The 14,364-nt window shown below is 40.6% G+C and overlaps 1 protein-coding gene across 8 annotated transcripts in view; it reads left to right on the top strand.

Moving 5' to 3' along the window:
• The window catches only part of GNG12 (G protein subunit gamma 12), a 133,891-nt gene extending 132,798 nt beyond the window's left edge, over window positions 1-1,093 (top strand). For all 8 annotated transcript variants that reach the window (XM_088835377.1, XM_088835383.1, XM_088835381.1 and 5 more), the window contains one exon: window positions 711-1,093. In XM_088835377.1, the coding sequence (XP_088691503.1) occupies window positions 711-836 (126 nt within the window). In that variant the 3' untranslated portion in view covers window positions 837-1,093. The remainder of the gene's footprint in view (window positions 1-710) is intronic.
• Window positions 1,094-14,364: the final 13,271 nt, after the last annotated feature.

Below are 14,364 nucleotides of genomic sequence, written 5' to 3'. Positions count from 1 at the left end.
GGCTAAAGGTTTTGGCAGGAATACTGGCTGGCTGGGGGCATGTTTTCTGCAATCAGCCTAAGAGACAGCTGATGTCAGTGTGATCACTTTGTTGAGGAAAGGCTTATCTGCCAGATTTCTGCATTTGGAAGTACTTTTGCCCTCTCTGTGTAACAGGTAACCTGGGAGTGATTTTTCAAGACTCTGGTTATCCTGTTCTCCAACAGTCTTCCACCCAGTGGGTTAGCATGCAAATACCTTTTGAGTTTGTAAATATTCTCTTTTTTAAAAAAAATTTTTTATCTAAACAGTTGATTTATAGTGTTGTACCAATCTCTGCTGTATAGCAAAGTGACTTAGTTATAAACTTATATATTCTTTTTTATGTATATATTCTTTGCCATTATGGTTTATCACAGGATATTGAATATAGTTCCCTGTGCTATATATACTAGGACCTCATTGTTTCTCCATTCTAAATGTAATAGTTTGTATCTGCTAACCCCAAACTCTTAGTTCATTCCTCTCCCTCCCTCCCCTTTGGCAACCACAAGTCTGTTCTTTATCGATAAATCTGTTTTGTAGATAGACTCATTTGTGCCGTATTTTAGATTCCACATAAAAGTGATAGCGTATGGTATTTGTCTCTTTCTGACTTATTTCACTTAGTATGATCATCTCTAGTTGGATCCTACAAATATTTTGTTTCCTTGGGTTTGTCTACACACCAGGTTTCAAAGGCATCAGCAGACCTTATGTCCTACTGTGAGGAACATGCCAGGAATGACCCTCTGCTGATGGGGATACCAACTTCAGAAAACCCCTTCAAGGATAAGAAGACCTGCACCATCTTATAGAGAAGTAGTGAAGCGAATCCTCCCCTCTTCTCAACAAAGCAAATGATGAGCAGCTCCTTGAAAAGATTTACCTTCAGCTTATTTGGTAACCACTGCTAATAACTAAAATGCTCTTAACTTGGAATTATGGACTCTAAAGTCTTTACCTTCCAAGTTTTTCTTTCTCTAAAATGCCTTTTACTGAATTAATACAGAATAATCTTGTTTTCCATTTGTTAACTACGGTGTCCTATTAGTTACTGCTGAAGGAAAGTTGGTCTGGCCTTTAAAAAGAAAGCAAATATATCAGTGATCCAGTTAAAACCTAAATTACCTAAGCAGTCGTTTAGATTAAAATGCCAAGGATAACTGGTCCTAAAATTTTTGTCATAGTCTATTCTTAATAGAGTTGTGCCAATCTGTACAGTATATGTGGGTGAGAAGTGTTTTGTGTATATATATGTGTGTGTTTGTATATACACATCTCAAAGCTTATTTCCCAATTAAAATGTCTCTCCCTCCATACTGTCAGTTGAACTCAGAAGTTATACCTTTATCTCAAGCTCTGTGTAGGTAGAATTAAGTTCTTTTCTTGTAGTTATTGTACAAAAAGAACACCCTACAGCCTATATTCATCGTAGTTGAGTAATGAAGTCATCTCTCTCCTCTTGAAACCGTGCTGTCCTGCCAATCAAAATTTTTAAACTGAACTAAAAGCCCTTTTATAATATGAGCATTCTTTCACCAAAGGATTTCAGGTTTCAGTGCTCCTTAGTCTATCTAGGAAAGGGGAGGCGGCCCTTGGGGGCACCCTGGGCAGCTGTGCCCCAGGGCTCATGGTCTCTGCATCGGGGGTAGACACCTGAAATTTCTACTGTAACGATGGGAACTAGACAGAGAAGCCATGAGCCCGGCCAAGAGAGGAGCAGGAATGCATGAACACCAGCTGCTCTTTGTGGCCAAACTCTGTGATTTAGCTCGCTTTCTCTGCCTTCCCTGTTATCTTTCCTCTGCAGCCAGATCATGTCTTCAGAGTTAATGTCCACCTCCCCAGCCCCAAGTGGGTTAGGTCATGGTGGGAAAGAAATATACAAAGAATGTAAAGGTATCGGACACGTAAGCTCTTTTCAAGTATCTGCAGCATCTGTGTCATCCCTACCTGGTCGGTCCTCACAACATCAGAGGGGCTTGTTTCACTACTTGGGCTCACAGTTCCTCGATTTTCCTCTGGGCCTGGATATTACTGCCACACACACCCAGAATGGCTAGTGAGGATCCCCAAAGAAGGTTGTCTTCTGTGGCAGAGGGCATATTGTTAACTAAGAGGAGGAGAGAGTATTTCTAAACACTTATTTATGGGCCCAAACCATGCACCAGACCTTTGATATTTTAATTCAGCTTCCATTCATTAAAAATTACTAATGAAAAGTTAAAAGTATTCTCAAAAAGGATTCAACCCCAAGAAGGAATTATTTACAATGGTTTTCCCTAGTTCTGTACAGTCTTGCCCTGCAGTGCAAGCCCGTTTTTAAATCTAACACCTGAGCTTTGAGTATTATGTTAATTGTGGGTGAACAGGTACAGTACTGTTTTCAGACTGCTCGAATCTTTTCCGTATTTCTGCAAGTCACCTATCCAGCTTTGTGAACTGCCCTCACTCTTCCAGGATCATGTGGAAATCATGCCACTGCCCTTACCATCTTGTCATCTACACTTGGTTCTGCAAAGGGCTCAGTTTCCAAGTATATTATAGGCACCTGTTGGTGGAGAAAGGTTTTTCCTTTCAAAAGGAAATTTGAAATGTACATTAAGACAACTTTACATGTACTGCTTCACTTAATAAGACATTCTTTTTTTTTAATAAGTATTTTTCTACTGTTAGTTTCAGAACACTAATCTTATTTTCACTCTGATTTTTACCATGTTTCTTTAAATATTTATAATGTAGCTTGTTACAAAATATTTTCATGAAATTACTTTTATTATACTGTTATATACACATTTTTGGTAGCAAGCATAGTTTATTCTTTAGTACTAAAACATATTCTTTTCCCTATTAGAAAACAAGTATGGTTTGCTATATATTTGTTAATATGCTTGTAGTAGTAAGGAATGGACTTGAGGTCCCAGAAGATTTTTTTATTTTTGCTAGCCAGATATCATAAAGGCTACAAGTATGAACATTGTATAACTTCCTAACCAGGTGTAGGGCATGTTTAAGAAAAGTGATATCAAGTCCTTTGATGCTGGACCCAAGGGGGAAAAAATTGTAGCTAAGTGTTGATTTACTTATTATGAGACGTCTATGTGAGAAAAATATAATATATGTATACATATATATGATATGCAGAAGTCACTTTTATTTATCAGGCTTTATTCTACTAGTAAAGCCACAGTTTAACTATTAGACAGCAGCTGGTTTATAATGATGGACAAATGCCCAATATGTGTTATTTTTTCCAAACTACCACTATAATGACACAATCACTTATAAACATGCAACTTCCTGGCTTCATATCTATGAGGCTATTTAAATATGTTCACTATACTTTAATTCTGCTTCTATTAACAGTCATCTCTTTTTCCATTCTTGATTCTTTAGTTCATCATTAATCTGTCCAATTGATGCCTCAGGACCATGGCAAGAATTTCATGACTCCAAAGTATTTTACAGACACTTTTTTTTAACAGAGAGAAACACTTTCTATACCACGTGGTTCACAAGTTGTAGTTTTTTTCTAAAAAGAATCGGGTTTTTACATTTCCTTATTATTAAAATGAAAAGTGCCATACTTACCCCTTAAAGCAAAGACCTAATTTGCTTTCTCTCTGTTGGGACTATTTTTGTACTTTACTAATCTTTCAACTATCAAAAAAAAGTTATACCAATAATTTAGTAATTTTGAGGCATAAGTTAGTTTAGGTAGTGGAAGATGTGCCAAACTTTCCCTCCAGATGCCTTTGTCTCATCTGAGTGATTACTCTGAATGTTAAGCGCTATATAGGCCTAAGAAGTGAATCACAGTACATGTCAGTCCTTTCTCAATAAATGTAATACCAGAGTGTGTTATGACTATATTGACTTTTTATGGTAGATCTGTTAATAGAAAAAAAAAAATACATTAAATTAAGTAGAGTTCAGTTCAGTTCAATAGAGCACTTACCTAGAGCTGGGTGTTCTGGATCTCTGATTAGCCAATCCTGTGTTCCTGTGTTGTGTGACTTTGGACAAGGCACTCCATCTCTCTGAGCCTCCATTTCACCATCTGTAAAATAAGGGGCTTGAAGTAGCTGATGGCTGATAACCCTCCTGTTCCGTCCAGTGGCCTACCCCTCTACTGGTCCTGCCAACATGTTGGTGCTATACGCTGCTTCAAATATAAAATTGGTTTGTCTATTGTGTGTGCTCATTTAATAGCTTATGAAAGGCCTTTTTGTTATATGGCTTTTTTTTTCTAGTTTTATGAACTTGATTACTGTAATAAAGTCTTGTTTGTAGCCATGTAACTATAAACATAGTCTCTTGATGTCTCAGTAAATTTGCATTTGATATATTAGTTGATGGGATTGTTGTTTTAGGACATTCTTTGACTACTTATCTGTCCAGCATCTTATTAACCTAAATATTGTGATCGTTGTTTGGAAATCTGTTCTCTGGAAAGAATAAAAGCATTTACTTCACAGCTAATGTGTTTGCAGATTTGAAAAACAGTTTCATTAAAACACCATTGCTCTCTTTACTGGGTCTGGCTCATTGAATCTTCCTACCCGTATTTTGCTCAATAAACTGACAAAAGACCAGTTCTCTCCCCTTTTTCCTGCGCCCATTCAGTTAACATTTTCTGAGTACCTGCTGAGAGCCAGGTATGGAACTAAAGCTCTGATTATACTCAGATGAATAAGGCTTACACTAGCCTGTGAGAAGCTCACAGTCTAGAACAAAGAAGATGGGAATGACTCGTGTATATAAACTAATAGTGCCATGTGCAATGTGCCTGAACTCAGGGGAACACAGTGCTGTGAGAGCCCAGAGGAAGAAGGGCTGCCTCTACCACTGCAAAGACTTGACAAGGGAGGTAGTGTTTGAGCTAGGTCTTGAAAGATAAAGAAACCCTGCAGTCTTGGGAGGGAATTGCAGGAAGAGGAGAAAAGGGAGCTCAAAGGTAGTATGCAGAGGATCTCCCATACCCCCTTACCCACCCAGCAACAGGAAGAGGGTGGAAGTTGTTAAGGACGAGTGGTGTAATGATTCACTATGTGTGGAAGGCTGTTTCCCATCCTGAGACCTGGCAATGACCATGGAAACAGATAACGAATGGAAAGGTCATCAGACTTGATGACTCATACTCACCAAGTGTTTGCTGAAGGTACCCTGCCTCCTGCCCAGTTCCTTCCTCCAGGGCTGGGATTCCCTCAGAGATGAAGGGAGGGATGACACCATCCCGAGAGCCGCCGGAAGGGAGAAGGCAGCCAACAAGGTTATGGGCTGGGCAAGCCGCAGAGATGTTCCCTGCTTCGGAAAACCAGCACTCACACACTCTCAAAGAGTCAGGGCAGAGATAGCCACTCTACCCTTTCTAGGAAAGGACTGAAGCATTTAGATACTGCAGTCATGAAAAATAGGCAGCAACTGACCATGGTTCAAACCAAATTACCAGAAGTTCCTGTGACTTGCAATGGAAGATGATTGTATTGGGAGGTGGTAGATGGGATTTGGGTAGGGCTTCCCTGATGACTCAGCAGGTAGAATCCACCTGTGATGCAGGAGACACAGGAGATGCAGTTTCAGTCCCTGGGTCGGGAAGATGCCCTGGAGGAGGAAACAGCAGCTCACTCCAGTATTTTTGCCTGGGTAACCCCTTGGACAGAGGAGCCTGGCAGGCTACAGTCCATGGGGTCGCAAGAGTCAGATATGACTGAGCAACCAAGAACACAACGTGCATAGGGGAGAGAGGATGATGAAGTTGAAGCGAGAAGACTAAGTAAATATGGCAGATGAAATGGTACATGATCTAAATGGTATAAACAAAGAAGTCAAGCCTGCTGGTAACGTGGGAGCTAAATGTGGACATGCAGGTCATCTCCCAGCTCTCCTGGGCTTGGGCTGTGGTCAGCTTCTCATTGGGTCTGTTACATATATATATGTGGACACTCACCATAAGCCTTCGAAGACTCAGAGCTAGGGTATTTCTGTCTCCTTTTCTGTCTAAATTTACAAACTTTGGGCTTACGACTCTGACTGTGCAGAGCCTACCCAACCATAAGCTCTAGCCACCATTGCACAACCTGGCATGACTATTGCCTTTAGCTTGTTTTCAGAGCCTGGCCCTGCTTGCTTCTCAACTCCTTCACCACTGTGAGCAACAAATAACCTTTGCCTTCAGATATTGCCCCAATTACTGTTCCTTTATCTGAGTCAATCACATCTATTAAAGGCCCTTTATCTATAGGCCAGCCCTGGGCAAACAGACAGTTGGTCTCAGGAACCCACACCTCAGCTACTAATTTTTTAAGAAACCAATAATTTCTCTGCACTGGAAGAAAATGTCATCCAAATAAGTTCATCCTGAAATGCTACATGACTATGTATTCGTCTGTAGAAGGATATTGTCACTGTAAAATAAAACTATGGTGAGAGAAACGCTTAGCACAAAGGAGCAGAAGTTCACCATAAAGTTTTAAGTATATTGAGAATTTCATGTATGAAGCATCTTTATACCCTATGAATCCTCCTAGAGAATCTATTCAATCATGAAAGCAAATAATTGGAATGGCTGAGCTGTATAATGGTAAGGTCTTGAGTTTGGAAATTAAATCTGCAGCAGAGATACCTAGGTGTAAATTGCTATTTCTAGTCTCTGGATCCAATCATGCCCCCATCTTTACATACATACACACACACACACACACACCCCTCGCACACACTGCTTAATGAAAGAAAAGGGAACTCCAGCCACAAAAAGACCTGCAATCTGGTCCTCACAAAGGAAAACAACAAGTATCACCACAAGCACTCTGTGGATCTGTAAATTGATATCAAAGGGGGGCAGGCCTAAAGCAGCCACTCACTGAACAAGTTGTGATATAAAGTTTCCTCTTAAAACAGGCAAAAAGTAAGCCAATGTACATTTTCAAAAATGTGGGTGTATAATAGCACAGCTTGGATATGGCAAAAATGGTTAAGAAGCCTTACAGTATATCAGAAGGCAAGCATCCCTTTGAAGAACTGTGCTCCAAGAATCATCTACATTCAGCAGATCCTTCCTAGTTTTAACCTTGAGACATTTCCCCAAGGCCAGTGCATTAGAATTACTTTGTTCTCGATAAACCATTGTAGCTCTGATATCGATGAAGTACACATCAATATAGCTCATACAACATCTATTAATATTTACAGAAATTTGTGTGAGGCACTGGGGAACGGAGGGACCCAACACTGACACAGGCTGGGCACTCTGCATGTACCCTCCCATTTAAGCCTCACAACAACTCTCAGAAGGAAAGTAGACTTTCACTCTGTTCTACAGATGAGGAACTGAGGCTCAGAGAAGTCAAACAAATTATGCAGGCTCCTACAGCTAAGAAGCGCAGACCCTAATTCCACACACCTAGCTCAGCTGGATTCTACAACCCATGGTCTATCTTCATATTTGTAGAATGGGATGAAGAGAGGAGAAAAAATAACTTTGGGAAATTTAAAACTCATCAAGTGAGAAACAGAACTACCATATGATCCAGCAATTCTTCTCTCGGATATACATTCAAAAAAAAAAAAAAATGAGACTAATTTGAAAAGATATATGCCACTGATGTTCATAGCAGCATTATTTATAATTGATAAGATATGGAAGCACCCTGTGTCCATTAACAGGTAAATGGATAAAGATGTGATATATAAGTATATTCAATTGAATACTACTCAAGCATAAAAATGAATGAAATTTTGCCATTTGTAACAACACAGATGGATTGAGAGTCAGACAGAGGAAAACACTGTATGATGTCACTTAAATGAGGAATCTAAAACAAGTGAATGTAACAAAAATGAAACAGACTTACAGAGAACAAACTAGTGGTTACCAGAGGGGGGCGGGTTGGGTGGTATAGGAGTAGAGGATTAAGAGGTACAAGCTACTATGTATAATATAAATAAGCTACAAGGATATATTGTACAGCATAGGGAATAGTCTTTTATAATAACTATAAATGGAATATAATCTTGAAAATTGTGAATCACTATGTTGTATACCTGAAAAATAGTTCAGTTCAGTCGCTCAGTCATGTCCGACTCTTTGTGACCCCATGAACTGCAGCATACCAGGCCTACCAGTCACCAACTCCCAGAGTCCACTCAAACCCATGTCCATTGAATCGGTGATGCCATCCAGCCATCTCATCCTCTGTTGTCCCCTTCTCCTCCTGACCTCAATCTTTCCCAGGAACAGGGTCTTTTCTAATGAGTCAGCTCTTCGCATCAGGTGGCCAAAGTATTGGAGTTTCAGCTTCACCATCAGTCCTTCCAATGAACACCCAGGACTAATCTCCTTTAGGATGGACTGGTTGGACCTCCTTGCAGTCCAAGGGACTCTCAAGAGTCTTCTCCAGCACCACAGTTCAAAAGCATCAATTCTTTGGTGATCAGCTTTCTCCACAGTCCAACTCTCACATCCGTACACGACCACTGGAAAAACCATAGCCTTGACTAGATGGACTTTGTTGGAAAAGTAATGTTTCTGCTTTTTAATATGCTGTCTAGGATGGTCATAACTTTACTTCCAAGGAGTAAGCGTCTTTTAATTTCATGGCTGCAATCACCATCTGCAGTGATTCTGGAGCCCAGAAAAATAAAGTCAGCCACTGTTTCTACTGTTTCCCCATCTATTTGCCATGAAGTGATGGGACCAGATGCCATGATCTTAGTTTTCTGAATGTTGAGCTGTAAGCCAACTTTTTCACTCTCCCCTTTCACTTTTATCATGAGGTTCTTTAGTTCTTCTTTACTTTCTGTCATAAGGGTGGTGTCATCTGCATATCTGAGGTGATTGATATTTCTCCAAGCAATCTTGATTCCAGCTTGTGCTTCCTCCAGTCCAGCATTTCTCATGACGTACTCTGCATATAAGTTAAATAAGCAGGGTGACAAAATACATCCTTGACGTACTCCTTTTCCTATTTGGAACTAGTCTGTTATTCCATGTCCAGTTCTAACTGTTGCTTCCTGATCTGCATATAGGTTTCTCAAGAGGCAGGTCAGGTGGTCTGGTATTCCCATCCCTTTAAGAATTTTCCACAGTTTATTGTGATCCACACAGTCAAAGGCTTTGGCATAGTCAATGAAGCAGAAGTAGATGATTTTCTGGAACTCTCTTGCTTTTTCCATGATCCAGCGGATGTTGTCAATTTGATCTCTGGTTCCTCTGCCTTTTCTAAAATCAGCTTGAACATCTGGAAGTTCACGGTTCACTTATTGCTGAAGCCTGGCTTGGAGAATTTTGAGCATGACTTTACTAGCGTGTGAGATGAGTGAAATTGTGTGGTAGTTTGAGCATTCTTTGGCATTGCCTTTCTTTGGGATTAGAATGAAAACTGACCTTTCCCAGTCCTGTGGCCACTGCTGAGTTTTCCAAATTTGCTGGCATATTGAGTGCAGCACTTTCACAGCATCATCTTCCAGGATTTGAAATAGCTCCACTGGAATTCCATCACCTCCACTAACTTTGTTCGTAGTGATGCTTACTAAGGTCCACTTGACTTCACATTCCAGGATGTCTGGCTCTAGGTGAGTAATCACACCATCGTGATTATCTGGGTCATGAAGATCTTTTTTGTATAGTTCTTCTGTGTATTCTTTCCACCTCTTCTTAATATCTTCTGCTTCTGTTAGGTCCCTACCATTTCTGTCCTTTATTGAGCCCATCTTTGTATGAAATGTTCCCTTGGTACCTCTAATTTTCTTGAAGAAATCTCTAGTCTTTCCCATTCTACTGTTTTCCTCTATTTCTTTGCATTGATCACTGAGGAAGGCTTTCTTATCTCTCCTTGCTATTCTTTGGAACTCTGCATTTAAATGGGTATATCTTTCCTTTTCTCCTTTGCTTTTCACATCCCTTCTTTTCACAGATATTTGTAAGGCCTCCTCAGACAGCCATTTTGCTTTTTTGCATTTCGTTTTCTTGGGGGTTGTCTTGATTCCTGTCTCCTGGTCACGAACCTCCATCCATAGTTCATCAGGCACTCTGTCAGGTCTAGACACTTAAATCTATTTCTCACTTCCACTGTATAGTCATAAGGGATTTGATTTAGGTCATACCTGAATGGTGTAGTGGTTTTCTCCACTTTCTTCAATTTCAGTCTGAATTTGGCAATAAGGAGTTCATGATCTGAGCCATAGTCAGCTCCTGGTCTTGTTTTTGCTAACTGTATAGAGCTTCTCCATCTTTGGCTGCAAAGAATATAATCAATCTGATTTCGGTGTTGACCATCTGATGTTCATGTGTAGAGTCTTCTCTTGTGTTGTTGGAAGAGGGTGTTTGCTATGACCAGTGCATTCTCTTGGCAGAACTCTATTAGCCTTAGCCCTGCTTCATTCTGTACTCCAAGGCCAAATTTGCCTGTTACTCTAGGTGTTTCTTGACTTCCTACTTTTGCATTGCAGTCCCCTATAATGAAAAGGACATTTTTGGGGGGTGTTAGTTCTAGAAAGTCTTGTAGGTCTTCATAGAACTATTCAACTTCAGCTTCTTCAGCGTTACTGGTTGGGACATAGACTTGGATTACCGTGATATTGAATGGTTTGCCTTGGAAACAAACAGAGATCATTCTGTCATTTTTGAGATTGTATCCAAGTACTGCATTTTGGTTCCTATGCAATACTGCTCAGGACTGGAAGAGGTCAGTCTTCATTCCAATCCCAAAGAAAGGCAATGCCAAAGAATGCTCAAACTACCGCACAATTGCACTCATCTCACACGCTAGTAAAGTCATGCTCAAAATTCTCCAAGCCAGTCTTCAGCAGTATATAAACCGTGAACTCCCAGATGTTCAAGCAGGTTTTAGAAAAGGCAGAGGCACCAGAGATCAAATTGCCAACATCCGCTGGATCATGGAGAAAGCAAGAGAGTTTCAGAAAAACATCTATTTCTGCTTTATTGACTATGCCAAAGCCTTTGACTGTGTCGATCACAATAAACTGTGGAACATTCTGAAAGAGATGGGAATCCCAGACCACCTGACCTGCCTCTTGAGAAACCTGTATGCAGGTCAGGAAGCAACTGTTAGAACTGGACATGGAACAACAGACTGGTTCCAAATAGGAAAAGGTGTACGTCAAGGTTGTATATTGTCACCTTGCTTATTTAACTTATATGCAGAGTACATCATGAGGAACGCTGGGCTGGAAGAAGCACAAGCTGGAATCAAGATTGCCGGGAGAAATATCAATAACCTCAGATATGCAGATGATACTACCCTTATGGCAGAAAGTGAAGAGGAACTCAAAAGCCTCTTGATGAAAGTGAAAGAGGAGAGTGAAAAGGTTGGCTTGAAGCTCAACATTCAGAAAACTAAGATCATGGCATCTGGTCCCATCACTTCATGGGAAATAGATGGAAAAACAGTGGAAACAGTGTCAGACTTTGTTTTTTTGGGCTCCAAAATCACTGCAGATGCTGATTGCAGCTATGAAATTAAAAGACGCTTGCTCCTTGGAAGGAAAGTTATGACCAACCTTGATAGTATATTAAAAAGCAGAGACATTACTTTGCCAACCAAGGTCCATCTAGTCAAGGCAATGGTTTTTCCCGTGGTCATGTATGGATGTGAGAGTTGGACTGTGAAGAAGGCTGACCGCCGAAGAATCGATGCTTTTGAACTGTGGTGTTGGAGAAGACTCTTGAGAGTCCCTTATACTGCAAGGAGATCCAACCAGTCCATTCTAGAGGAGATCAATCCTGGATGTTCATTGGAGGGACTGATGCTAAAGCTGAAACTCCAATACTTTGGCCACCTCATGCGACGAGTTGACTCACTGGAAAAGACTCTGATGCTGGGAAAGGTTGGGGGCGGGAGGAGAAGGGGACGACGGAGAATGAGATAGCTGGATGGCATCACCGACTCTGTGGACATGAGTTTGAGTGAACTCCGGGAGTTGGTGATGGACAGGGAGGCCTGGCGTGCTGTGATTCATGGGGTCGCAGAGAGTCGGACACGACTGAGCGACTGAACTGAACTGAACTGAACTGCATTTGGACTCTTTTGTTGACCATGATGGCTACTCCATTTCTTCTAAGGGATTCCTGCCCATGGTAGTAGATATAATGGTCATCTGAGTTAAATTCACCCATTCCAGTCCATCTTAGTTTGTTGATTCCTAGAATGTCGATGTTCACTCTTGCCATCTCCTGTTTGACCACTTTCAATTTGCCTTGATTCATGGACCTCACATTCCAAGTTCCTATGCAACATTGCTCTTTACAGCATTGAACCTTGCTTCTATCACCAGTCCCATCCACAACTGGGTGTTGTTTTTGCTTTGGCTGCATCCCTTCATTCTTTCTGGAGTTGAAGCATAATACTGTACATCAAGTCAGTAACAAAAAAATAATTTAAAGAAAATTAAGGTAAAGTGAGTAAATCAGTGCCTTAGCAATCAAGAATGTAATGTATTTCTATGTAGTCCTTTAAAAACATCAATAGCTTTTTACTGATATGGAAATGTGTCCATGACATGTAGATGTCATTAAAGGAAACAAAGAAATTTTGGGGAAAAAAGAATGCAATGTATTGGACTTTAAATAATAAACAACACTAGACTCCAGATACTTAATGTGGCCAGGTATTGCTTTCAGAAATTTTGCATCTCAATTCATTTGATTCTCACTACAAGCCCATGAGGTCACTACTGTTATTAACCCGACTTTACACATGAGGTAATGGAAGTTCAGAGAGATCCAAAAGTGCATTTGATATGCTTTTTTAGGGCTTCCCAGGTGACTCAGTGGCAAAGAATCCACTTGCCAGTGCAGGAGATACAGGTTGGATCCCTGGGGAAAGAACCCCTATAGAAGGAAATGGCAACCTGAAAAATCCCATGGAGAGAAGAACCTGGCGGGCTATAGTCCATGGGGATGCAGAGTTGGACACGACTGAGCATGCATTCATGTTTTTAAAAAATTGCATTTTTTCTTGAGTTGTCAGTATGAAGTAAGAGAAAGAACGGGTCTTGGAAGCAGAAAACATGGGCTACAGTTCGAGTGTCACTAATTTGCGGTGTAACCTTATGAGTTTTATGATTTCTGGTCCTGTTTCCAGAGGGGGAAAAAAAGGATTTTTTTTAAGAAGGATGCAGGCTAAGTAATTGTTAACAGTTCTTCTAAGCTAAGTCACTTCAGTCGTGTCCGACTCTGTGCGACCCTATAGACGGAAGCCCACCAGGCTCCCCGTCCCTGGGATTCTCCAGGCAAGAACACTGGAGTGGGTTGCCATTTCCTTCTCCAATGTGTGAAAGTGAAAAGTGAAAGTGAAGTCGCTCAGTCGTGTCCGACCCTTAGTGACCACACGGACTACAGCCAACCAGGCTCCTCCATCCATGGGATTTTATAGGCAATAGTACTGGAGTGGCTTGCCATTGCCTTCGGGGGAGGAAAGCAATTCATTTTGGGTCACCTTTTTTTTTTTTTTTTTTTTTTTAACCATCTTTACCCCCAGTCATCTCACATTTTCTTTCTTGAATTGAAAACCAGGAGGGAAAGAACCAGTCTAGAGTATGGGGTCACTGAAGGGAATGTGGGTTTGCTGTGTATAATTACAGATATTTAAAAGATATTTAAAGGATCACTTCCCGATACTTCAGCTACTGACTCATCATCAGCACTGGAAAGAACTTTTAAGGAAAAATGAATTGTAGAAAGGTATTTTGTATATAAGCAATTAATAGAATTAAATGAGCAAATTTCTTCAAAGTATCAACAATGTCTCATGAGTTATAACTACAAAAATAAAAATAGGCCACTCAAACATTAAATGTAACAGAGCATTTAAAAATTTGGCTTTTTGAAGCAGGACAAAGAAGAATTCATTCATTTGTTGAGCTCCTACTAGCACTGTGCTAAGTATGTCCTAGAATAAACCCAGAAAAGACTAGGATCTCCCAAGATAGGGAGGGTAGGGGTAAAGGGTGGGTATTACTATGCAATGTGGTAAATGCTATTCTAAGAAGTGGCCCTGCCTGAGTGAGTCAGAAAAGGTTTCACGGGGGGAGGCAGTGTATCAGCTGGGCCTTGAAGAATGAGTAGGAGTTTGTTAGTGAAGTCTAGGGAAAGGATATTCTCAGCTGCTATAACAGCGTGTACAAGCTAGATTCTAAAAAAGTCTGGGTATCAGACTTCTGTTACTTCTAGGTAACAGATCTCTGAGGCAGGACTACAGGAAGGATCAAGCTGATGAGGTTGGGAAAGAAGCTTGAGTCAAGTCATCAAAGGCAAAACTTTTCTACTGATTATAAAGGCAAGATAAGGAGTTAGCAGAGTTGCTTAAGCAGGGATTTGACATG

This window comes from Moschus berezovskii, chromosome 4 (assembly GCF_049115385.1).
Source record: "Moschus berezovskii isolate FMDL1 chromosome 4, NW_MosBer_1.0, whole genome shotgun sequence".
NCBI classification, from domain to species: Eukaryota; Metazoa; Chordata; class Mammalia; order Artiodactyla; family Moschidae; genus Moschus; species Moschus berezovskii.
This window is presented reverse-complemented; position numbering and strand designations above follow the sequence as displayed.